Below are 25,996 nucleotides of genomic sequence, written 5' to 3'. Positions count from 1 at the left end.
AAAGATATATTGTTTATATATATATATATATATATATATATATATATATATAAATACATTATTTTAATACTTTTAGATGAAAATCCATTTATTATCACTTCTGTTATCTCATAAATAGAAATTTATAAAAATGTTTCTCTCTATTCTTATATAATCATTTCAATTCTCTATTTTTATGTTATTCCGTATTACGTTTTATCATCATAGAATTTTCAATGTTTTATCTCGTGATTATTGAATTAGAGAACTGTAAATATTCTATGAGAAGAACAAGAATAAGCATTGAAGAAAAATACTTTATGTCAAAATTTAGTCAGCATTTTCAATATAGCACACGAATTAAAATTGTGAATTATGCAGTAAAAAATATCTGAATATAATTTCTAAGGAAAAATTAATTAAATTAGTTAAAAAATATTTTTGTTATCTTTTCTCTTTGCATATTTTTTATTTTAATACATTAAAACAATTGTTCTTACATTAAATATTTTTTTAAATATTACAAACATATTATATATAAATATTGCCAGCATATGTGGTAAAGCACATCTGCCTTTTTTTAGTGTCCGAAGATCTAAAATCTAGAGATCTAAAGAAAGTCTCAAGTCTAATTTTAAATCTAAACCCTAAGCTCCGACAGCACATACCTATATCTACTTTTTCTTTTGTGTGTGTAAGGTGTAAGTTTGTTTGTGTATGTATGTTGTGTATCCCCTCCACCTGCTTTGACGGTGTGAGTAGTCGCGTTCTCATTCTGACTGGCATCACTGCCACTGCCTCCAAGTTTTACGTCATGTTTTATGCAGAATGAAATCCCCTACGTGGGAAAACGTCTGTCTGGTCTGTCAGACTCGCGGGAATAGTTTGTTATCGGAGGCCTGATCTAATCGTTCGTAAGTTTGTAAATATTAGGCCGATAAACCGTGCTAATCGCTCATGCATTAGATATGAGTTTCTACGGTGCTCAGTCTTTCGCAACGTGACGTATTATGAGGCTGCGACGAGAGACTAACCTAAAAGGGACGTTCTTGACGTAACGTAGTCAGTATTATTGTCTCCGATTGCCCACAAAATCTCATTAAACGATGAGCGATGCGTATCAAAGGCCTGCTACTGTTGCTTATCTGCATAGCAGGCAGCAGCATCGTTTTCATCGCTTTCAGCAATCAACGACCTTCCATTCAGACTCTAGTGACGGAGACTCACAAACAGTTGCGGAGCTTCCAGGTATATTATTATTTAGCAAACACTACCGTGTCGTTTATCTTTCCATTAGTTTTACACACAAAAATCTTGCTTCTAGGAAAATTTAAAAGACGTTGAGGAGAAACGTCTAGTGACGGATTCTAAGTACCTTGCGTTGCTTGGTCTGGATGGACAGACAACCACTACGCCGATCAGTCCAAAACCTCATAATGTAACGGTTGTGTCGCTCGTAAGGCCTGGAAACGAGCAATATATTTATGGCTTCGTTAGGAACGTCAGCCATTTTTTGCCAAATAATAGTATTGTAATTTATAGCGTCGGTTTAAACGAAGATTCCTTACAAAGTATTAGACTCGCCTGTAATTCTACAAGATGTAATGTGACTCACTTTGATCTAAATCCTTTTCCTGCTCACGTCGAAGATGACACGCTGCATGTTTATAGACCTTTAGTTATTCAAGTGAGTAGTTGTCCAGGGTGTCTTTATTTAGTTTTACAGAACGACCGTACTAATTGAATAATGCTTTTATGCCGCAGACAGCTTTAAATACGCTAGGTAGTATAATCTATATGGATTCCAATGTACGTCTGAATTCCTCAGACATCGCGAAATATCTTTGTCCAAAATCTGGAATCTTGACTTGGCCTACAAGGCACGCCATTAGTTCACTGACACATCCAAAGATGTACGAATACTTTCATGCCTCTGCTGAGAGCTTCTTCTTTCTCCCACTGATTAGAGCATCACACTTAATAATTAGCAATTTTAAAGATATTAGAGAAAAAGTAATGCTGCCTTGGGTTCAGTGTGCATTGACGAGGGATTGTATCTCCCCCATTGGTAGGTATTCTTTATTTTTATTTTTATATTGATATATTTCCGTATTTTTTTATACTTTGATACTTGCTTTGATAGGAATATGTATGGGAATATGGGAATATCAATTTTTCCTCCGTTTATATTAAAATTTTAATTGAATATTTGTAGGTGCGCAATCGGCGGGCTGTAGATTCAACAAAAAACCACAATATCGGTATTCTGGTTGTCACGCATACGACACCTCCGCGTTAAATATAGTTTTGGGATTGCATTTTAACTTTGATGATACATACTATGTACACAAAGAACGGGAGACGTATTTTAACAAGATCCAGCCCGAGGAAATCACCGAGGAATACCTTATGATTACACGGCAAAACAACGCTACCGAGACCAACGTTAAAAATTTCGTTCAAGAGCGCTAAATCTTTTTTGATCTCAATTTACCTTAGGTAATACGTCGAATAAGCACAACTTAATTTAAGATTGTTAAGCATTGAATTAAATTATAATAAATAGCAGAATGACCAACAAACTTGAAGTTACGTTTCAAGGGCATTAAATGTCTTTTAAAAATCCTGAATCTAATTCTCTCTTCTTTCTTTTCTCTTCCATTCTTTTATCGTTCACAATGACATTCTTGATACAATTGAGTAAAATGATGATACTATATATGTGTTGCAGTCTCATTACATTTATTTATAAGGCACTAAACTGTCTCGACATTTGACATGGTTCATATAATTTATGAATTCGTATACTTTCGATGACATATATTATACTAACACTCGTACTTCTCTTAACAGGGGCCGACCAGAGTTAGTTCAAGCCCTGACAATGAAATTTTTTTTCACAAAATATTCTTACGATTAGTATATGTACAAATACAATAAAATATAACATAGAATACATATATTTTTAAATTATAGAAAGAGCTTTAAGATTCTTCGAAATACACTTATTCTATCTTCGACGTCATAAACAATTTATACGTAACAGGAGATTATCTGACGCGTTATCTTTATTTATATCGGTTTCTCTTCTCTATCGTCGGCCCTCAATACGCATTTCAATCGAACGCAGGAACATATTAAAGTGTGATTGTATTATTACGAGTGCAAAAATATTTTAGAATTTTATGATTTACGCAGTCATGGATTTCTCTTCTTCTTGAAGTCGCTCAATATCAGATTTATTCATGAAGTAGTATGAGGGCTGTCGAGATTTCTGAAAGGCAAGAAAATTAGTTTCTTATTTTATCAGTTATTCGATAGAAATACGTGACCTTACCAGATCTTTAACAATGCGTTTTGCTCCCGCCTTGATCAATATGTTACTCAAGGCTTCCACGGACGGCACGCCCATTGCGTAATGAAGAGCCGTTCTCTCCAACTATAACAAGGAAGATTAATATTCTTATATTTTATGAATGCATAATATTTCTTGTTTTTCTTTTAATTTTGGACACAACAGTCAGTAATTTTCTTAGTTAATGCTAATGATTCATAATAACATTTATAGTTAGAAAATTACATTGCTCAGTTATTTACTCTAACCGATTATAATTCGTGGTATTAAGCCAGTTTTATCTTTTTATTACGCGAGCGTGCTCTTTTCAATGATTCATACATTATCGCCGATGCGTAACGTTTCCGGATACATTTTTGCGATAAACTTGACGAGCCCTTCATCTTCCCGAAGTACGGCGATGTGCAGGGCGCATCGGCCGATCGAGTTCTTTCCAACCGCCAGCAATTTCCCACCCCCATTAGTTTTACTCAATAGTTCCTTCGCACGATCCTCGTCGATGGTCCGAATGGCAGCGTGTACCTCTTCGCGTTGATTCTGGAATACATGTCGGACGATCGCGTTAAAAGTCGTAACACAAAATAACAGTATGTCATTTCTCATTGCTAATTATACATTACTTACCACGTAATTAGGAATTGATTGCAGAAATTGCACAGTGGCTTCGTGCTGTCTTTGCGCGGCCACGTCGATGATGTTTACGCCGTCATCTTCGGCGTCGAGAATATGATCGTAGCCCTCGAGCAGAAGCTCGACCAACTTTTCAGTCTCTCCTGCGTATCGAATTGAGTTCGTATTATAGGTTCTCGTAATTTTTATGTGAGCATAGCTTGTATTTTTTCTTTTCTTACCTCTTGCCGCAAGATAAACAACGAAGCGATCGATCTCCTCGACGTTCTCTCGGATATTCGCCTGTTCGGCAACATCTCTGGCTGTCCGATACAATTCATCCCTGAAACCGACATTGACCTGCGTTTCCAGCAGCAGGTGATACAACCCATCCTTCGAATAGGAACGAACCGCCGCGAAGTGGATCATACTTTGTCCATGTTCGTCCTAAGAAACATCGATTTCAAAAGTTTTGTTCTACGAAAGTTGGGCTATATTTTTGTTCACGTACTCTATTAGGATTGCTAAATGTGGATTCAGGTACGTCCGAATCTGGGCTTCGGGGATAGCCGGCGTCATCGTCGAACGCGTGGTTCTCGACATTACCCAAATTTTCCTCTTCGCGATCGGGTATAATGAGAACGTCGGATTCCTAAAAGTCGAGTGAAGAAAATCAGCGTGAAGCAGTCCAATATTAATGCGACAGCAATGATATTTCACGGCGTTCAATTCTTTTGTCATTCAGACACATACCTGTTCATTGGCTTTATTCTTGCTAGCAAAGTTATATAAATATGTTGCGAGATATGCAATCGGATCTTTTGGACGTGCGTTAGCAACTTCTGTTAATCCTTTAATTAAGGGATCACCAAGTGCTGAAATATAGATGGTCTTGTTACATTAATTTCTATGAAGAATATGATACAACGTACTGTGTACTTACATGATGCTAAGTAACGTCCTTCCTCCGAGCGAAATATTGGAATGTCGACTCCGCTATCATCTGTAAAATAAATCCATTAGATTGTCAGATAATGATTTTAAAAATGTTATTTTAATTAAAAATTCTGTTAAACTAATATTGTTAAACTAGCATGCACGTTATTCGTAGTTAATGCAATCTGTTTTTTACTGAAAACAATTATTGCATTCCTATACAGCATATGTAAATTTTAATAAAGTTTCAGTAAAATTCCAGACAAAGTAATCCTTTGTTTTTTATTTCATTTTAATTATCTCCTATGATTTAGGAATTTATTACATTGATGCAATAATAGTTTTTTTCAGTTTTACCAAAAATATATTATAAAATTATGTGTATTAAACAACAACTCGACAAAACGTGACGGTAATTAATATTACTTTTTACAATACTATACGTATACGTATACATATAGTATATACAATACGTATATAAGCTCAAGTCTAACGTGCAAAAGCATAAGCAAGCACAATTGTATAACAAATACGGTTGATTTGCTGTATCTGAAAAAAGTGCATTGGTGATTATTTGTATAATATGATGAATAATTACAATCGCGCGCAATTGTCAATCAACAGACGTATAAATGTCAATTTTTTTTACCGTCTTATCGATAATTTTCTACTATTGAGTAGAATATCAATTTCTATTTTTTGCTCTTTCATTATAATGAATATTTTATTGAACACAACATTATACAAAATAGGAATAAAAATGTATAGAGTATACATATTTGTACATATTTATAAAAAATACAATTTGACACTTAGACGCCTATTGGTTTATTTGTTAATTAACAAATTCACATTGCGATGCTTACAATTAGAATAAGAGTAAACGAAGGATACATAGGTCCATTTTATATAGAACGAATAACACTGAGTTGGAAAGACGTGTGCTTCGTCATTTTGATTTTGTGTGAACATCGACTCGTGCATTACATTTAGATAAAGAAAAGCTATTGAAAAGACTTTAACATTTTTTAAGCTTGTTGTGCCACCAATATCCGGTCAAGAATTTTAATATATTCGACTTTACATGAAAATAATGTCATGCTTAGAATTATAAATACGAGAATCTATAGATACATAAGGAACGAAATATTTCTTCACGGTTGTAAAATAGTTACGAATCTTTGAGTTGTATAAAACGTTTATTTCGTTGCATTTTCGAGGAGAATTCATGTAAAATCGTTGCTTATACGAGCAATGTTACATTATACAAAAATAATTTTTAAAATTTGCTGAATTATCTCGAAAGAACAAAGATTTACAAAGCACGATTGTGAAACGTTGTGCGATAACGGTGTCGTGTTTATACCAATAATGCTGATCGTTTACTAACCTAATCAGCAATCCTGCGTTCTCGTCACCAGTTAATCCAATTAATAGAGCGACTATGATTATGATTTAGCGTTTTGTAAGAGAGACGCTGGGTGCACGAGAGAAAACAAAATAACGTTCACACATCTTTCCAACGCATTTCTCTTTCTCCCTCTCGCTCATTAATCTCATTAGCCTAAACGTTATTTAAAAAGTTCAGTCTGCGAAGAGTAATTGACGATGAAACATTGGCTGATAATTATCACAGAAGATTTCCATGAATAAGCGTACGTGTTTTTTTTATAGAAAGACTTAAGAGAAGGTAAAGAACGAAGGTTCTCAAAGGCGAACAACGATCATATAGTGTTGTTAAATAAGGAATTAAATTATCGCCTAGAATGTCAATAAATTGAACGTTCTTAATAATCATAATTAATAATCGTGATTCATTATATGTTGAACAGGAATATCTAGTAAATGATGAATCAGTCGTTTCGCTTCTCAGGCTTAAATATGTCTGAGTAGAATTTTTGCTTCGCAAAATTCTCTAGGACAGAGCAGCGATTTTTTTGACAAGTTATTTAAAATACCATTGTATACGAATTATTTTCGATACTACTCGTTTGGCTGCTTTGTCGAGTTTGTTCTTGACAAACTGTTGGTTGGTTGCCGATTTTGTCTATGAAGCAGGCAGAAGATGATTATATTACAGATCATCCTTAAAAACTTAAAATCTAATATTGTCTTCGTAATCGTGACTATCAATTCATCTGTGTCTTGAGATTTCTCGACGCGTTCGCCCGCTTGCGAAATATGCCAGTGATAAGATTGGCGATCTTCATCGAGTTGTTCAACGACAATTCTTTCTCTAGTGTGATGATGTTGTGCACCGCTCTGCAAAAGTCCTGGAGGGTCTGCAGTTCGGTAATGGATAGCGATTGCTGATTGCTGACTCTCACCATATCGCTCTTCACGGTGTCGCGCACGTTCAGGCCACGCACCACGCACAGGTGCCGCAAATTATCAGGCGTTTTCGAAAGTTCAGGGAATCGTACAATGAAGCAGAATCTGATGGTGTTGCCGAGGGTGTGCGGGCGGGCGGTCAGAAAACCTAGTTTCTGATTCCGTTTAAACATCAGCCTCTGGTCGAATATCATCATCAGTTTAGCTACCCTGACGTAAGCCCGACCAACGAGGCCTGGCCGGTTCTCGTTGGTACGACAAATGATCCTCAAGTGATCCTGAATGTTTACCCACGCAGCGAGATCGCCAGCGGTGGTGACGTACACACCGCGCCCGTAAGGCCAGTGCTTGCCGTGAAGACGCCGGTCGTCGTTCGGCTCGAATTCTGTGATCGGCAGCAGTAGACCGGCTGCCGCCAATTGCGCCCGTATTCGGCTGGGTTGATCGAGAATTTCGCTGAGCGTGAAATACGTGCCGGCCTCGTCCTCGCTGCTGCCTTCCGCCAACAGATCAGTTATCTCTGGGCTCATTAGCTGATTGGTGATTTCCCTTTCGACTTCTTCCAGTTGATTGACCGTCAAAGTCAATGGCAGGCTGTAATTAATTAGGTTCCGAGTGCATTCTAAAATACCGGCTTGGATAAATTTGGCGGTCGGGTCTAAATCATATTGTTCGATCGCGATAACGATCGCTTCATCCGGCGGGGCCTCCTCGCCATCTTCGTTGTTGATGTTGAAGAAACGTGGTGGTGGGTGATCGGGTAGGTCGCCGCTCGCGGTTACGCAGTGCAGCTCCCGAATGAAGGGATCGAAGAACTCCGTGAAGACGACGTAACTCTCGAAGTCGGGCGCTACCACGCCGTAACCGTGATCCTCGTCCGCGACACTGCTGATGCTCGAGCGGGCGCTGTTGATCTTGCTGCTGGTGCCCGTGACGGTACCGTACCTTTTCAGAGCAGGCCAGATCACGTCAAAGAGATTGTGATCCATGCGAGTCACACGGTGCTTGATCAAATCGAATACGGGCTGTCTCAGGCAACGAGCGACTAGTGTACCGGCGTTCGACGGTGTCTTCGGTATCGACAATCGTCGGTTGCCCACCAGCAATCGGAAACATCGTTCCAGGGTGGCCAGGATCTCGGGCTCGCTCACATCCCGCCGAGCCGAGTAGATATCACCTCCGGGTACTGTAGATCTCGGCCGAATCAGTAGCAGCGGCGATTGAAAGAATAGCCGGGTTAACAACCATCGGCGTTGAGAGATATAGGTTGACGAGAAAAAGCGAATAAGCAAATTTCGCGATAATGTTAGTAACAATTATCAAAGAGCGAATGTTGGAAAATTGAATTTTAAATGAAATATTTCACTTGAAAAAGTGAAGACATGATAATGATCTTTTGCACATTTAAAATGTTGAAAAGTTCTAAAGGATAACTATTGCGAGATCAAGAATTTTATTTCATTATGATGGAATTGTGAAATAACTAAATCGCCTTACAATTAGAATTCAATTTTTCTTGATCTTACAATAATTATATAACTAATGTATTGGACTTGGAATAAAAGCATATGTAGCGAATTTATATTTCACACCTTAGCTCGATCAACGCGCTGAGGTGTTAAAATGTTGACTTGATCACATGCTATTATGAAAATAATTGAGCAAAGTGTCAAATCAATCCACAAAATCAGAAAGTCAGTAACACTTGTGCTTTCACCAAGTATTTCGACTACGGTTCTTAGTATTCTTACGCGGTGTTTGAGGGATGATCTGATTGCGCTTGTCTAGAAAGATATAAATCGTTCGTGTACGAAACTGGATGTTATAAAATAATTGAATTAACAATGTTTTTGTGTGCGAGCGGGAAACAGTTAATAGATACTTCACGAAATCGCGACACATAGAATATTCGTGCCAAGTGCGACGTTGTCGAAGATCTTTATGAGAATTTAACTTTCAATCAGAACCATCTTTTCGAACATAAAACATGAAGAGTGATATCACGAGAAGGAGTGCCCGGACGGTTTATGTCACGATTTTTTTTTATATGTATATTGCCGATGGTGCTTTAAAATGTCTCAAATCAAGAAATACCTTTATCCGTCAACATTTCGTCGGCGAGCTTCTCGCTAGCCCCGAAATCTCGTAGAAGCTTTTTGTGCGACAGATCGCTTTGATTTTGCTTGTAATAATCCGCCTTTTGTTCGAACTACATGACAAAAGATAAAGTTTTATGGACACTTCGCTTGCAATGGAATAGTTAATTCGTGAGAGAATTATGCGTGTACTTATTAGCATTAAATTAACTTGTCTTTTTTAGAATTCGAACTTTGTTTTAAAATTCCATTATTTAGTCGGAAGGCATAACATTGAATTTGATTCTATTCGTGATCGCAGAATTGCGATAACAATAAAGATCGTAGTAAAATATTATAATAGCACTCACATTATCCTCTACTAAAGGATTGGCACCCAGGTGTAGCAAAAGATTGTAATAATGACCGTTGTCTGCGAGCGTTGCCGCGTAATGCAACGGAGTACGTCCGTCGAGGTCGATTGCGTTGGCGGTTTCTGGAAACCTGCCTGCTAGGTACCTAAATCAGGTATAAAATATTCAACCGAATGGCGTGAGTTGATAGTGCCGGTTTATAAGCCTGTCATTCGAACAAAAGTCTATCGTGATATGGTTGGGATAAATCATGAGCTAGTATCGACGGCAATCGGTTGATTATATAGACGACATTATTGAATACCTTCTTTAATATTTTTATCAGTATCTTCTTTACTATAGAACAACAAGCTACTGACTTTTAAAAGTTGCAGTGTATAGATTATAAATGCGCGGCGCAATTTTTTTCTTATAATCTATCTGCAACTTTTAAAAGTCAGCCTTGTGACGTGATAAATAAGTTAATTAAATACCTGATGACAGCGGTATTTCCGAAGACAACGGCCACGTGCAATGGCGTTGCACCGTGAGGCGACGATTCGTCACGCGCTATCGCGAATTTGCGCCGATCCAATGCGCTTTGCAGATCGCGAAGATTCCCCTCTCGCGCTGCTATGTGCACGGCATGGATTTTTCCCTTATATTACGAAACAATATATTTTATACATAAATATATTATACGTGTCTATGTTCCATTCTTGCGTTCTGTTATCGCGTAGCAATGACATACCATGTAAGCCGGAACGTTATCGATGAAAGCCTGGAGTTCAGGATTTCCGGTCTGTCGTCCGACCAGTCGTCGGCCTTCGCCGTTGAGAACGAGAGCCGCTAATTGTTCCATATTACCGTTCTCCAGCAGACCCTCCACTTCTGAATCCCGGGCCATGCTACACGGAAAAAAAGGCTTGGTTGAATTTACCAAGTTTTTCTTGGTTACGTATATATTGGTAACTACAACCATTGACTTGGTTGCCGTAACCATGTACACTTAGTTAGTTTGACAATTCAAATTTGGTTGGAACTATTGGTGCTTATAACCAACGCAATTGGTTGAAGTAACCAAAAAACTGTATTGCGATTGATCACCCAGAAATTAGTTCTCACAACCAATGACCGTAGCTAGTTTAACCAAGTTCTTGGTGAATTAAAAAGCATGGCTGCACTGCAGTCGAAGACTGAACGTGCTAACGTACGGATGTCGTTGCGTCGTCGTTGACGATTTTTCTCATCGACGTCGTGTGCGGGTTATCGGTCGCGGTGAAACGCGAGCGGTAAGTAGTATAGTAATGCTAATTCGAAGCCATGGTGCTTGCGCGGGGGTACAGGGCCAGGGAATCCCCGCGCCGCTGAGATCCCCCCTTCCCGCCGAGATTTTCTCGCCCTGCACAATGGCTTCGAATTGATATTGCTGTACTGTTGCAGTAAACCCTTCGGCAGTGAGTTTCTCGGTCGTGTCCCGATAACTGCGTGTTCGCGGTATCAGTGTGTGAGGTATCTTGGAGAACGGGAGCGCGGCGGGAATCGCCGACGGACCCGCGAAGTCCTTCATCAACCTAACCTAATCTTCAGCACGCGGCGGCCAGCGGAGAATCTACGTCCCGGATTCCGGCGACGCTCGCGAGCCCCGAGGGGTTCGTCGACTTTTTCCGCGCGCTCGGCGGTCGACTTCATAAATATTGGACACGAATACGCGCCACATACGTACGCCGCCGTCCCGACCGCGAAAGGACGGACGAGGCCGCGAGGGAAGAAATAGGGGAAGTCGCGGCTTGATAGCCGCGGATCGCGCTGAGGTGAATTATGAGCATGCGACGTTCTCCAGCGCGCCGTCATCGTCACCGTCATCATCATCGTCGTGATCACTGTCCCGCGATCGCCGGTTGCTTCGCCGTAATCGAAGACTTTTTCCACAAGTGCATTGACCGCGCGAATCTTCGTCGTCGTCATCGTCATCGTCACCGTCTTCACCGTCGTCGCAGTGCAATGATGGAAGAAAGTGTGGCGGATTTATTGAAAAATTGGGGATTTGAGAAATTTGTCTCAATATTTGAAGGTAAGTTCTGTTGCATTTATACTATTAAATTAGATTTTTAATTAATAAGTTTTGCAAAGCGTGAATTGTCTGCATTGTGTGAAATTTCCATTTATTTTTTCCGTGCATGGCGCACATAATAACCTATATAATAGACTTATCCGGCCAACGTCTGCGTTCGCATCCTTGCACTAGCTAAATCTACAATGTGCTTTTTGCTTCCTGTTTTCTGCTCTTAACTTCTTTGCGATTATCTCGTATTTCGCAATTCCGTTGCGTAACGTGATGTTTCTTGTCTCTTCTAAAGTTGGTCAATTTTTATCTTGGACGACAAAGATAATCGCAAAGATGTTTAGAACACAAAACAAGAAGCAAAGAGCACATTGTATATTTGGCTTATTATTGTTGCCACTTGTCCATGACTGTACTACACTTCTCACAAAAATTAAAGAAACACTAAATTTATCTTTAAAAATAGGCAAAATTTAAGCAGCTGTAACTTTGTTAAAAATAAACAAAATTTAAATTTAAAAAAAAGATTTTGAAGCTTGAAATCTCTATTTTTGAAAGGTTACTATTATCTTTTAGTTTCTGTGAGTTTGATAATTTTTACATATAAAAAACTACGAGTTGGACAAAATAGAAAATTTTTCTCTCACTTTGTAGGCCTGTCACGTTCAAAAAAAAATCTGTGAAAATTTTCGACTTCCTAACGTGAAAGCTTGAAGTTTTTCTTGCAAAATCTTTTTTTAAAACTGTTTCTACGATTTTTTGTTATTAAGTTATCGTGGATACCACAAAATAAGAGAAAAATTTTCTATTTTGTCCAGCTCGTAGTTTTTTATATGTAATTTGAAAAAAATATTGTTGCGCTAGTAATTAACTTGTCTGAAATTATTTTTATTTTGATAGATGAGTCACCAGTCACAATTTTGCATAAGTTTGCTAAACTTTTTGAGCCAGTAATACTGAATGCACGAATTGGCAAATTCAAGACGCGGCCGACTAGAGCAGAAATTGCGGAAGGATTGGTATTGCACGTAAAGGTATGTAAGGTTCTTACATTTTTTAACATTAACCCTTCCAACGTATTTTCTGGTCCTCACATTAGTCCTCCAGCCATGCACTTTCGTATCCCACCGAGATTTTGATTGTTCGCCGTTTCGAGAGTAAATGAGCTAGGACTTTGAAATTTCTACCTGATGTTCCTTACTATAACAACTTTGTTTAGGGGTAGGGGGATTATCTGACAATCATTTGTTTTCCGGAACAAACGATTGTTAGAATCTCATGGGACACGAAAGGGCGGGTTGGAAGGATTAGTGTTAATATGTTGAAACTATTTTTGTCTTCACTACATGTATTTTGAATTTCATCATGTGTTATAGGTTATTGACGATTTGATGCCAGCAATTAACCGCATGCGCTTGAAAGCTGAGCAGCTAAAAACAACATTGCAACCCCTGGCGGCAGTTGTTGGTCTCAAAATATAACTGCATCGTACGTTGCAATAGACGACATTTTATACAAGCTGGACAGTCCATTACGAGCCGTCGATGTCTGCTTTAAGTGCATTCATGCCTTACATGCACAGTACCCAGTGCAAAGTGAACGCCCGTGGTTGGTACTACAGCAGATCATTTATGACATCTACACGCCGTGGGACTCAGATTCCTGTTGTGATACAAATGTGTAAGAAGTTTGCACTCGCGTAATACGAAGTACAATTTTAAAGACTGTTGTATAATATAGATTATAAAGATATAGATATAGATATAGATTATAATATAGATTATAAAGAGTTATATAAACTGCGTTAATTGGTATGTTTAGTCGTTGATAGTCTCCCGTCGGGCTGTATAGATTAGGTTAGGTCCTCATTGCAGATCATTGGTTAAAACACAAGCCGCTAAAATGCCGCATTGCACAGAATGTGGCCTTCTCGTGCTGTCGGTACAAGCTCTTCAGATACACAATACAATTGTGCATAACTTATCTAACTCTGCAGTATTTAGATGTAAAGAAAATGATTGTTTCCGCGATTTTACAACGTGGAATGCATTCAAGAAACATTTACTTTTCGCGCACAGCTGTTTTTTAAAAACTCCATCCCAGGAACGACATTGTATAGAGACCGTTCTAAAGAGCCCGAAATAGGGAATGCAGACTACGATGAACCTATCATTGATGATTCTGCTATTGCAGCACATAAATTTTGGGAATCGCCATCCGATTCTATGCAAAGCGCTAATTCCACATACTCTCGACGGAATATAACGTATACTCTCGCTTTGAAAGAAACTTTTAGATTATTTTTTAGACAGCTGTGCGAGCGAGGACTTGTTTCAAAATTTGAGGTAGGACCTCATAGTCTTATGGACCAAATATGCCTTGAGGAAATTGCAAACTCATTACCGGCTGTAGAATTCCAAATTAATACTTATATCAACGTGCCGTGGGTAATTTCGAAGGGTATTTCGTACAAATTAAATACCTGCCTAGTTCTGAAACTTGATTTGGATGAGATACCTGTTTTCGGCATTATTAAAACAATTATCTGCAGTGAGGATAAAAAAGTAATCGTTCAATGCAACATGTGCACAAACGTTGGATTTAATGAAAACCTTTATTCCTATGAAATAATTAGTACAAATAATTACAAATTCTTTCAACTTGACACATTATTGACTAATTTTCCATGTATTCTGCACCGAATGGCAAGCGGTCAATTATTTGTCACATTAAAATATGTAATTTAAATAAATAAATAAATACTAAATACTTTATAAATATTTTCATAATTATATAGGTAACAACAGAACCCGCAATTAACTAGAAAATTATACATTTTTATGTGAAATATTTTTTATAGCTCAGTTTATCCGTGAAAATATTTTTTCTTATATAATAAGAAAAATATTTTAACGGATAAACTGAGCTACAAAAAATATTTCATATAAAAATGTATAATTTTCTAGTGCTTCGATCTATTAATTTCACCAATACAGATGGTTAAATTAACTACGGCCGTTGGTTGCATCAGTCATAACAGTTGGTTCCATCAACCAACTAACTTGGTAAAATCAACAAAAACAATAGGTTAGAGCAACCAAGTGACGCCTGAGGTTTTACCAATATCTTTTGGATGGTCCAACCAAGTACTATGGTTGCTCCAACTACGGCAGTCTAACCAAGTGCCGTTGGTATATGTAACCAAGATATCAGTTGTCTTATATATAATCAAGGCACTTGGTCGAGGCGACCATTTTTTTGGTTATCTCAACCAAGTCTTTTTTTCCGTGTACCCTCAGTCAATTCTACCTCCGCGGGCTCCTTGTGCTCGCCAACGATGACCTGCTGTTACATTCAGGTACAAAATCATGCGCACGGCTAAAAGACACATAGACGATCGATAGGAGATATTAATCGCATGTGGGAATCCTACATGCGAATCGATCGTATGTCTCTCGCCGCGCCTACGCATACTCTAGGTATGTGTGTATAGCACACAAGGTGTCCGTCTAAAAAAAACATTTAGTAGCTCTCGCTGGCAACTCGAGTCTTACAAATAGACTTTTTTGTCTGAGGAATCGTAAGAATTTATTTTCGGCAAGAATTTATGAACGGCAAATTTTTTCTCAATTTAAAAAGTATTCTTATTGAATTTATTGAATGTAATTACTATTACATTATTATACATAATTTTTACATAATGTTGTAATCCCAGGGACGGACATAGATTGATATATCCCGGCTTCTTCTTTGTATTATACAAGGCGCAGTGCAGTGATCGTGATAATTTAATTAAGGCAATACCTGCTCCTCGTCTTGCGTAGGATCGTCGACGCCGGAATCGCCGGTGCTAGGCTCGTTTCTTTCATCGTGTTCGATGGCGGTTTCGTTATCGGCAGCAGTTTCCTCGATTTTTGGGACTTCTTCGTAGATACCGTCCTCATTAACGGCGGCCTCAGGCCCATCTTCCTCGTCCTTCGTTGGCTCCGCGACAGGTCCAGTTACCACGTCATCGTCCGATGATGCCTTCTCTTCTTGCTCCCCTTCATTCTCATTCGTGGCATTATCCTCGTTATTTTCTGCGGCTTCGTTTTCGTCTCCCAAGTCGTTTGCCTCATCTTCATCTCCATTCTGTGCTTTCTCCTCGTCTACATTCTGTGCTTCCTCCTCGTCTCCATTTGGAGTCTCGGCTTCTTCGTTCTCTTGTTGCTCATCGTCGACTTTCTGTTCCACCAAATCTCCCATCAAATAATCCATCATATCATTGACCTGGAATTACGAACGGGAAACTCTCCCCCCCTCCTCGTGTTGAAGGAGGAAAAAAAAAGAAATTCTCTACTCAAACTGACTACTCATTCCGACTACGACACTACATTTCGACCGGGATGCCATTCTATGTCCGGCTACGCGTGATTTAATGGTGCACTAAATAATTATTACTCAATACGAAAACGTGTATCATACAATAATAAATATATCAAATTCAAGCTAAGACAGGCAGAATGTCGTGCATATATCTTAGACAACGATGACAAATATACCTTCTCGTTCGAGCCGTCCGAATCCTTCATTGTGGATTCGGCGCTACCGAAAGCGCTATCGTCACTGCTAACCTTTTTCATGCCTCGCATAGTTTGCCCTGCGTCCAAGATTCTCCAGTCCCAACTTTTCGGATAAGTATCGGAAACTCGGGGCGCTTCCGGTATCAATGACAAATTCGACAGGTCTACGTCCGAAGGGCGATTCTTGTAAAATGCGGGCGCCTTTTGTCTCTGATTAGCAGCAAAATTTATAGGATATAATTATGGCGGTATCTTATCAATTAATTATCTTCTTCTTTCAATTACAAGTAGCCGACTAGTACTTACATTATCCAGTTTACTTTCGTCGGCTCCGTACTCTGTCAGGAGATCGTACATGACGCCGTCGTCCTTAATCGCAGCTGCATAATGCAACGGAGTTTTTCCTTCGTTGTCCTGAGCTGTTACCGTTGCGGGATGTCTTTCGAGAATTTCACGCGCGACGTCCGTGTATCCCAAACCAGCAGCCTTGCGATGAAAAAGATAAGAGGGATTTTTCTTGCGTCAACTTTCAGCAGTTGAAAAAAATTTATTTTGTACTTTCGTCGAGAGAGCTTACCTTGTGTAGGGTATTTAAGCCGTTGCCGTCCTTGCCTGACAAAACAATGGGCGAAATAGGCTCATCCAATTTCTTCTTGAGACCCTCCAAATCGTTATTAATGACCATCGCGTGGATATCTTTTATTGTACCCTGCCAAAATAATAAAATTTGATAATTTTTTAGCTATCGCGATGTTAATATTTTTAATTTTATAAATAAAAAAATAATTAGAAAATATATGTAATCATTTTATCATCTGTTGACGTACCATAATAAAGGGCACGGCCTCTAGGAATTTTCTTATTCGCGGATTGTTGCTGGTCTCGCATCGAAGTTTGGATCCGTGTCCCTCCCACAACACCTGCTGTAATTTTCCGATGTCTTTGTTGTGTATCCATATCCTGACATTGGAAGGTTTAAAATCCATACCACCTGACCATGAAGAAAGACAACGATTTAGACAATATCGTGGAAATCTCCTGATTTAATTCATACCAAAGAATCTGGAGTATATAGCTTATGTGTTATTATGACAATGGAACCGATAAAAATATAAAGAGTTCTCAACGATTTGACATACAATTAAATCAATCACGAAACATAAATGTAAGACAATTATAATCACCACACTCCTTCTTCGACAAATTTTGAAGATTACTTGACTTAGATGTAATTATATTAAATTGATTTTTATTTGAATAACTGAACAATAAACAGAAAATAAAAATAAATAATCACATAATCGTTGCGATAACATTACGGTATAAAATGGCTTGACCGTCTTTCATGACATCATGACTGTTGTATTTGCATAGTGATGTTTTTACGAAGTACCTTCTTGTGAACGGTATGACTCTTCGAGTTCTACGTACTATTACAAAGACATTAAATATTTGATAATTCTCGAGACAAGAAATCCATGGCTTAATAAAATATTAAATGCCGGCACAATTGCGGAGTGGCACATGTATGTTCTTCATGACGGAGAAATCCCAAATTCTGTTAGAGTGTATGTTCTCTTTATCACGCGGAAACGTTCGAAAATAGAACTGGAGACCTTTGTAAAGACTGATGATATTATTTTCAACAGATTTACTTAATCTAAATCTAATTTTGTTGTAATCTATAATTTCGTAAAAATATAGTTACGTCATATTTGTATCAAAGATTGCTTGCATAATTAAAATGTGAAAGTCGATAGTCAGTATTCTCTTCAAATAACATTCGTAATAGTTCTGTTCGCTACATTCAGGCATACCTATCGTTAAATAAATTAGACGTGATTTGGTTCGATCTATCGATGCGCGCCTTCGATAATAGTTACATGCACGCTACATTAAATATTTTATATCGTCTTGAATACGCGAATGGCGAGCACAAATGCCAGTTAATAAATTTTCTAAGAAGTGGAGCAATGTACGGAGTTTGTTATATTACTGACATGTTTCCGTATGCGCATACAGTGAATATAGACGTTGCGTTACTACCCCGATAAAGAGAACTAGTATTATGCTACCTCTTGTGCCTATTTACAACTCTTTACCTGTCACACTTCGGAGTTTCTAATAAATTATTATTGCATGGTTCAATGATTGAACGAACAAATACGAAAACGATGAGATGACAGTCTATTTTTTGTGACAAAATATAATGATTTAATGAGTAGTTCTAATTGGACTAAGCAACAAATCTCTGATTTTATAGTAAAAGGAAGAATAATTATCCACTGAACTGTTTTTACACACAATGTAACTCTAACTAGCGAAAGATTATTTTTCATTTATTTTATTATTATTTATTATTCAAACAGCAAGTAATTTTAGCTATAAATTGTCTATCGCGAGCAACCTAGTAAGAATTTCTTATGTATAATCGCGTAAGAGAAGAAGACGATCGTTGGAATGTATATTTACAGGAAATTGCTTTGACTTCAATTCTCGAACGTAATTGCTAGCATGGTGGGTACGATCGAAGAATGGAAGATGAGTTCTTATCATTGACTAAATTAGAACTCGGCCTTTGTTACAACGATAGGTCGATCCACGAGCTATTTACGTACGCGAAGTCATTTAACGAGCGGAAAAGTCGTTCCTTCCCTTTTCATAATTATCTTACATTGTAATTTAATCTGTATATTCGCGTCAGCGATGAATATTTAAGACACGTGAAGACGAATACAAAAATTATCGCGTCTGTAATTTTTCGTTTCGATCGTGTTTCTATATCGAGCGCCGCAGTTAGCCTTGCCTTACGAATTTATGTGCTATCGATTCTTCACGGTCATTAGAAACGGATATGTAGGGTATAAGGCGAAGAATCTATATCCGCGAATATAGGAAACAGGCAAAAAACACTATAGTATGCAGCCGGTCACAAGGTTGCCCGTCGAATCGTTCGCGATGTTTCCTCGAAATTGTTTTAACGACTTGCTGGCAAACTAGCGAAATTAATGTAATATTTAAACACGCTTATTTGCGGTATTGAAGTGAGGATACAGTATGTATATCATTTGACAATACAAGACGGCTTTTACTTCGTTAAAGTACTTTACTTATCTACTCGATTCTTATTGTTAGAAAAGGAAAATATCGTGATGTATATCTCGCGTGATGTGTGTAGAGGAAAAGAAAAATATACTTTTCTTTATATCATGCATATATCAAATATTTTTATCTCTTGAAATAAGAATAACGATACTCACTATCTTTTCCAGTACTTTTCCTTCGTCGAGTCGTCATCTCTTGCACTTCGGGTAATTCAATATCCGCGGGGTGTTCTAGGTAATAAGAGGCCGGGTTTCCTTTCTTGTCACATATACTAGCGTCACATCCGCCTTCTATGAGAAGATCCCAAATCGAATCGGGATCTTTACACGCGCAGCAGTAATGCAAAGCTGTTCGTCCCTCCTAAACAATGAAGAATTTTGTATATGAAATATGATCGACTAATCATAAATGGATTTAGATTTTCGAGATTTATGTCTTCGACGAAAGGCAAGGGTGTCGAAAAGAAATGTACGTTGATATATGCTGGATTAGGATTATTTCATTTGTATTCGTGTGTAAGCTGATGGCTGGCGAGGAAAGAACAGGTGGTTTACACTTTGTTATTATCAACGTCACGCGATGCGGGACCAACGTTTTGCTAAAGAAAAGAAGGTATTCGATTATTAGGAGCTTCTTCTCGAATGAGTTGACAAACGCTGCGTTGCGACACGATTCTGTCGTGAAAATAGGCCTCGCGAACCTTGTGAATTATAGAAGATATCGCCAATTGAAGTTTATGCTCGTTAAGGTCCTTGAATAAATTAGCAGATTAAGGCAATCATTATTTTCGGAACAGAGCCATTTAGAAAGAGAGAGGTTCGCTGGATTAGTTTTACGGTCATAAAAATGGCTGTTAAGCATGTTTTTTATTATTAGTTGATGTTTAAGATTCTTTGACTGAAATCGATCGAATATAGACACAGTAGTTTCTTAGGTTTTATTTCTTATTCGTTTTTACGTTTATAGATAGCAATGTTAAAGGAAAGTGACGTACTCTATCTTTCTGTTGTGGAGTAATAGGGTAATTTTCTATGAGCCAAGCAACGATCTCGGGTTGATCGTAGTAGACTGCTTTGTGTATCAAGGGTACCCCACATAAATCCTTCGCGATCGCCAACTTTTTCTTCGACTCCTCAGATATTATTTTCTGCGTTTCAGCTAACGAGCCACGTGCAACAGCATCGTGCACTTGAGAAATCTTCGTCTAAAACAAATCAAACGATTAATTTTTACTGATACGTTCTCTTTTAACGAAATTTTCTTAGTCTGAAAGCAGTTTTTCAGGTAAAGTTTGGTTGTGGCTGTTTTTAAATCTTGTCTAAATCATTATGAATTATTTACCAAATAGTTCGGGAGTCCCTTCAGGAAGACACGAGTTCTAAGATCCTGCGATTGTTCGCCTAACAAGCGAGTGCCCCGACCCTCCAATACGACATTTTCGAGCTTCTCGAGTTCGCCACGATGCAACCAACTTTTTACGGCCGAATGCATTTGAGCCTCTGCAACAGAATGACAATTTCAAAATTTAGAAGATGAATGTTATGAGTATAGAATAATCATGACATAGTTAATTTGTAAAAGTAATAATTCTTGCAGGCACACATTCTATCCTTTATAAAATGTGTAATTGCATTTATTGTTGATAATGGAAATGAGCGTAAAAGTTTTTTAATATGTTTTATAATTTATAAAGGGTCAGCAGACAGATTAACAAACATTTCATCGTTGCTGGTTCCTCTTCGTTATTGATTCGCATGTTCTGCGGCATTCAAACAGATTTTCGCTTGCATATTCATAGTGCTTTATGGATGATTGGCGGGTCAGAATATAATAGCGATATTCATGACACGCGAAACGTGATATTAGTCGAAAGCGCGAATAGACATGCTTTATGTAGTCAGAGAACCTCAATATGTAATTTGTCGAGAGATTATATTCCGACAGATTCTTTTCAATTATTGAAGCATAATTATACAAATTATTCTCGCTATATCGCAAAAGAGCGCATTATACTGCGATGTGGTTTCGGCTATTATATACATCACGATAATGATTTCATTATGCACTATCGTACTGGATCTAGTTGGCTATTCACTCAATACCGTAAACGCGTTCCGTATATCCGGAACATGCTTGGACTTTTCCTCTTGCGAAAGCAATCGGTGAATTCCCTGTTTCTATTTATTCAATGCCAATGCGTGGAATTCAATAGTGGAATAGAATGTAAACTATCGTGGATTCTCTCTCTTTCTCTCTCTCTCTCTCTCTCTCTATACAGTGATTTATGTGTTTCCATTTGCGTTTTTATTTGCATATTCATCTATTAAATTATCGTCTATTATTTTTTTTTAATTACACGCGTTTTTATTATTTTAAACATTGATAAATAATTTCTACTTTTTTTGACGAATATGATATATTCTTAAGTATGAGTGAATACGTTTTTCAGCATTCTATACAATCACGTTTTAAATAATTTTTATATGAAATATTATTTCAAGTATATTATGATTATAAAAATTAGATTGATAATTTTTTGATTTAAGTATATATTTTTTATTTTATAACATGTGGCTTGATTAGCGTTCGCAGGATAATGAATAAAACTTTTCACGTGATTTTATGTGTGAGTCCGAAACAAGTTCCACATATCTTTGTAAAATAGACACAATCATTAACGTTAATTAGCATACGCAGAAAAAAAGAAGTGTCAAAACAAAACTTATATACTCCGTACATACGTAACAATCTATAATCTTCTTATAAAAATTTCAACTTGTTTTTCTTGGTTGAACTATATATGTATTTCAAGATTATAGATTGTTGCGTATATACGAGTATATAAGACTTGATTTAACATTTCTTTTTTTTTTCTGTGCATGACGTCATTTTATACTCTTGCGCTACAAACTATACTCATGAATCTATTTTTCAAATCTAAACAGATTAAGTGTGGGATAAATAGAAATTAAATTGTGCCTTTCAAATTTCAATTACGAATGTCGCGAAAACAATCAATATGATTTTGCAACTCTTGATATGCGTGTAGATCATAGACATGGTGTAGATTTAAAAATTAAAGCTAACCAACAAGATAGATTTGATCACATTAAGCTTTCAATGTTGAAACTTTTGGATATTTGCGCTAAAGCACAGGTAAGGAAGACGTTTCTCGTTTTAATGATTGTTAAAAAATATACGGATTGAAGGATAAAACCCATTAAATCCAATCCGCAGTGCTTTAATGCGGCAGTGCATCAAAAGAAAAACGGTACCTGATCGGCTTTGTTTCGCTCCGGCTTTGTGACCAGCATTTCTGCGTCGATCATACGGACCGTGCGGATCAAACAACGTGCGTAGCAGCGCGTTCTAAAGAGATATGACACACGAGCGTCGCGACGCTGTGACACGAGGAAGCGTCGCGCGTCGAATGAAGCCGACGCTCGGCGTCACGACGCCACCTGTGCGAACCTGCGTTTTGCGAAAAGCTTGTGCTGTTCTGAAGGGTTTTTAAGGAGGATCCCTTGTATTCGTCCTCGCGTCCAATTCGGACGAATGAATAAAAAATTAAGGTCAATCAAGAATTTATGCTAAAATTGCTTTGACAGTCATTGTTGATTTATTTCGACAGAATGGCATTCTTTTACCCGAGACTAGCACTGCGGTCGATCGTCCCGTAAAACGGAATAAGCGGTGCGCCATGTGTTTATCTTTCCCTGCTGCGTCAATAACTGCGTGTCACAGTAACTATAAATTATGTCATAATAATAGAAACACCGTCGTGAAACTTAGAATATGAGAATTTGATAAAATAAAGAGTATTCTAAGCGTTTCTATTACGTTATAATTTTCTAGCAATCAGTATTACATCTTTATCTTGATTAATAAACAGTAAAAGAAAAGAAAACAGTGGATTCAGAAAGATAAATAATTACTAATATTAAAACGCATTACAGATTTGCTTTAGTCAAACTCATTCTTCATGTGATAAGCTGCTAATCAAATAGAGTAATCCCATTACACAGATGACACGCGCTGACATTAATAAAAATGAGCGGCAAGGACAAGAGAATGAATATTCCCTTGATAAAAGAGATATTTTTTTCACAGTAATACGCGTTAGTGCATAATTAAGACTAAATGAAACTTGCGATATTTCACAATAGTAATTGATATTGCAGTGTCTGACGTGATGAAATAATGCAGAAACGAATTCATTACGAGATGTGTTTTTTGTTAATCGAGCAACGTTGTTTGACACGAAAATAACTTTAGTCGATATCTTCGTGAAAGAAAACTTTCAGGGATGACTTTTATCTCTCATTCATCGGCGCTGTCGCAGTAACCCTGACAGGGTGGTCGACTATTAAGGAAACGACTATCGAACTATCATATTTCGTCGCGTTCTAATTTCGTATCCATTTCTCCGTTTTTATATCTTACATTATTTTCTAGTCTTACTTATTTGCTCTCGTATCACAGTGTCGCAATCGATGTTAGTGGGTACGGTGCAATGACACATCGATCATGCTACGGCTTAGGTATCTCCGTGTCGCGCGAACTCTTCAACTGATTTTACTTTTGTTGAAACATACAGTAAATTATAGTAAAGACAATTGAAAGATTGAAAAGCTTGTGACACCAGACGGCCAGTGTACTAACTTATATTTTAACATAACAAACTAGATTGAATTTGTAATGATAAAATAAAAAGCAGAAAAATGTACGTATCATACAACAATGTAGGTATATGTGCTGTATAGTTCTAAAACTATAACAATTTAAAACTACGACAATCACCTTTTTGATCACACTTCCAAGAGAAATAAGATAATATCGAAGTTGCTTTTACAATATCGGGGACAAATATGTCTCGCTTCGCGTATTATTTAAAGAAAAACCCCATTCTCGTTTCTTAATGGGACGTCGATGATTGATAGCACTCTGGTTAATTCGCCACTGTATCGAAAACGTCTCCCTGATTCATCGTATTACATAACAACACCTTTTATCTCGGAACGAAGTAAAACGCGTTCGAAAGCTACGAGCAACTTCATAAGACTGACGATGCATAGTGTTCCACGTGTCCTGTTAACTCAAGTCTTATATTATTTACGAGGGTATAGCTCGAAAGTAGCTTCGGTGCCATAATGCCGCCATGGAAGCGATAATCAAACTTTTTAATGGCCCATCTGGATAGCCGAACATTTATTGTTCCACGTTCAGAACCTCGCGAAAAAGACGTTACGCATGCGTAAATATATTTTTATGAAATATTCCTGACATCATAGAAAGCCATGAGATGTATTGATAAAACAATAATCTATAACTTATAACATAATGTGCGAGCACAATGTAATTTTATTTTTATTATACGATAATCGACTTTTAACGTGGTACAAATAATCGATCCCGTTCAGACATGTTGAAATTTAGAGCAGATGAACTACAATTATGTGTTGCGTAAGGAAGTGTTTCGTATTGCTGGCTATTATGTGCGACATGATCCATTATATGCATGATGGACAATTTACATAGGAGGACAGTATATATGCTGTGCACGGTGATTTCGATTCCTTTTATTTATTAGAATGTATTCGGAAGCGATTGAGTAAATTGTCAAGCGTTAGCAAATTCCGCTCGCCGTTGTATCAAGGTGGGTCAGCTTTAAAAAGAGGACTTGGTCATTCGGCGGTCAGAACGATTATTGCCGCGAGATCGTTACGAGTTGCGTTATTCGATTACGAAAATGTTTGCGATTTTCGTCCTTTTTCTGTTTTCCACGGTTCTCGCTACTGGTAAGCAACTTTACTCTTAACAATTTGACATACCGCTAAGAAATCCTATTTTTAGTGATTAAATTTTTCAAATATTTAATTTTGCTCGAATACTTAAGGCTTATATACAATTAGCATAATTGACTTCAGACAGCAGCTTGAACAGGACGGACTTGAAATGTATGGGACATGCTTTCTACAACGTGTCTCTTTCCGCATATTATCCCGTATTCGGGACAGACGATAAACGTAATCACCTAGACGACCAAGGAAAAATGTTGAATACTCTCCAGGTTCGTAGTTATGACAGACGTAGTGTGGATGCAAAAATGATTTGCGGACTATTCTCTCTACTATGTTAAAATCCGTTTTAGGATTACCTTGACGGTCGCGCTCGTTACGTCACCGTCGCCGGTAATTTGAGGTCTGGTATTCCGTATGGAACGAAAGTGTGCATAGAAAAGTTGAATGAGCAATTCGGCAGACAAATTCACCTGCAGGTGCGTAATCATATCACGTTTTGCTACTCTATATCTTCAAGAGTGTTAAACTCAACATTGAGATATTTATCCATATTGAGAATATAAATAAGAATTAAATAATTTATTTCATCTCAGATAAGGGACCAGGTTGATTACGAAATCAATGACGTCGCACTCGATTTCTCGAGATTGGAAATTTGTGTCAGGACCGAGGAGGATACTTATGATACCTACCTTAATGGCCTTGTTACTGTCCATGTATAATAATCACATAAAAATTATGTATTTGATTGTTATGTATTTGATTGTTAATCGCCAATAATACTGTTATTAATTAATATTTTATATTAAGATATGCTGGTAAAAA

General features: G+C 37.5%; 4 protein-coding genes across 7 annotated transcripts; 3 read left to right on the top strand and 1 right to left on the bottom strand.

Moving 5' to 3' along the window:
- The first annotated feature begins 743 nt into the window (after positions 1–743).
- LOC112455175 lies at positions 744–2,561 on the top strand. Its single transcript, XM_025016944.1, has 4 exons — positions 744–1,227; positions 1,304–1,666; positions 1,744–2,047; positions 2,195–2,561. Exons 1-4 carry the CDS (start codon positions 1,093–1,095, stop codon positions 2,449–2,451), a joined length of 1,059 nt encoding a protein of 352 aa, XP_024872712.1. The 5' UTR covers positions 744–1,092; the 3' UTR covers positions 2,452–2,561.
- A 141-nt stretch (positions 2,562–2,702) lies between these two features.
- LOC112455174 lies at positions 2,703–22,786 on the bottom strand. Of its 4 annotated transcripts, none has more exons than XM_025016942.1 (23): positions 22,646–22,786; positions 20,712–20,869; positions 20,365–20,574; positions 19,526–19,730; positions 17,093–17,256; positions 16,843–16,974; positions 16,572–16,751; positions 16,199–16,475; positions 15,508–15,941; positions 14,997–15,045; positions 10,390–10,550; positions 10,133–10,296; positions 9,657–9,804; positions 9,305–9,419; positions 7,065–8,396; positions 4,887–4,946; positions 4,697–4,818; positions 4,455–4,595; positions 4,186–4,390; positions 3,959–4,107; positions 3,656–3,871; positions 3,317–3,418; positions 2,703–3,253 (listed from the first exon to the last, which is right to left on the bottom strand). In XM_025016942.1, exons 2-23 carry the CDS (start codon positions 20,859–20,861, stop codon positions 3,170–3,172), a joined length of 4,800 nt encoding a protein of 1,599 aa, XP_024872710.1. In that variant the 5' UTR covers positions 20,862–20,869; positions 22,646–22,786; the 3' UTR covers positions 2,703–3,169. The 4 variants fall into 4 exon arrangements, with proteins under 4 accessions (XP_024872710.1, XP_024872708.1, XP_024872709.1 ...); XM_025016940.1 differs by lacking the exon at positions 7,065–8,396 and adding an exon at positions 8,962–8,994 and having other exon boundaries at positions 14,997–15,048; positions 15,508–15,972; positions 16,245–16,475; XM_025016941.1 differs by lacking the exon at positions 7,065–8,396 and having other exon boundaries at positions 14,997–15,048; positions 15,508–15,972; positions 16,245–16,475.
- On the top strand, positions 10,557–13,351 carry LOC112455176. Its single transcript, XM_025016945.1, has 4 exons — positions 10,557–10,930; positions 11,082–11,712; positions 12,604–12,737; positions 13,080–13,351. The coding sequence occupies exons 2-4, from the start codon at positions 11,460–11,462 to the stop codon at positions 13,182–13,184; spliced, it is 492 nt and encodes a 163-aa protein (XP_024872713.1). The 5' UTR covers positions 10,557–10,930; positions 11,082–11,459; the 3' UTR covers positions 13,185–13,351.
- A 2,270-nt stretch (positions 22,787–25,056) lies between the features above and the next one.
- On the top strand, positions 25,057–25,995 carry LOC112455179. The gene is made up of 4 exons (XM_025016949.1): positions 25,057–25,168; positions 25,298–25,440; positions 25,522–25,647; positions 25,765–25,995. Exons 1-4 carry the CDS (start codon positions 25,120–25,122, stop codon positions 25,891–25,893), a joined length of 447 nt encoding a protein of 148 aa, XP_024872717.1. The 5' UTR covers positions 25,057–25,119; the 3' UTR covers positions 25,894–25,995.
- The last annotated feature ends 1 nt before the right edge of the window (position 25,996 follows it).

The sequence above is a fragment of the Temnothorax curvispinosus genome, unplaced genomic scaffold (assembly GCF_003070985.1).
Source record: "Temnothorax curvispinosus isolate PA1 unplaced genomic scaffold, ASM307098v1 QBEX01005876.1, whole genome shotgun sequence".
NCBI lineage: Eukaryota > Metazoa > Arthropoda > Insecta > Hymenoptera > Formicidae > Temnothorax > Temnothorax curvispinosus.
The sequence above is the reverse complement of the archived record's forward strand: the minus strand, read 5'-3'. Positions and strand labels throughout refer to the sequence as shown.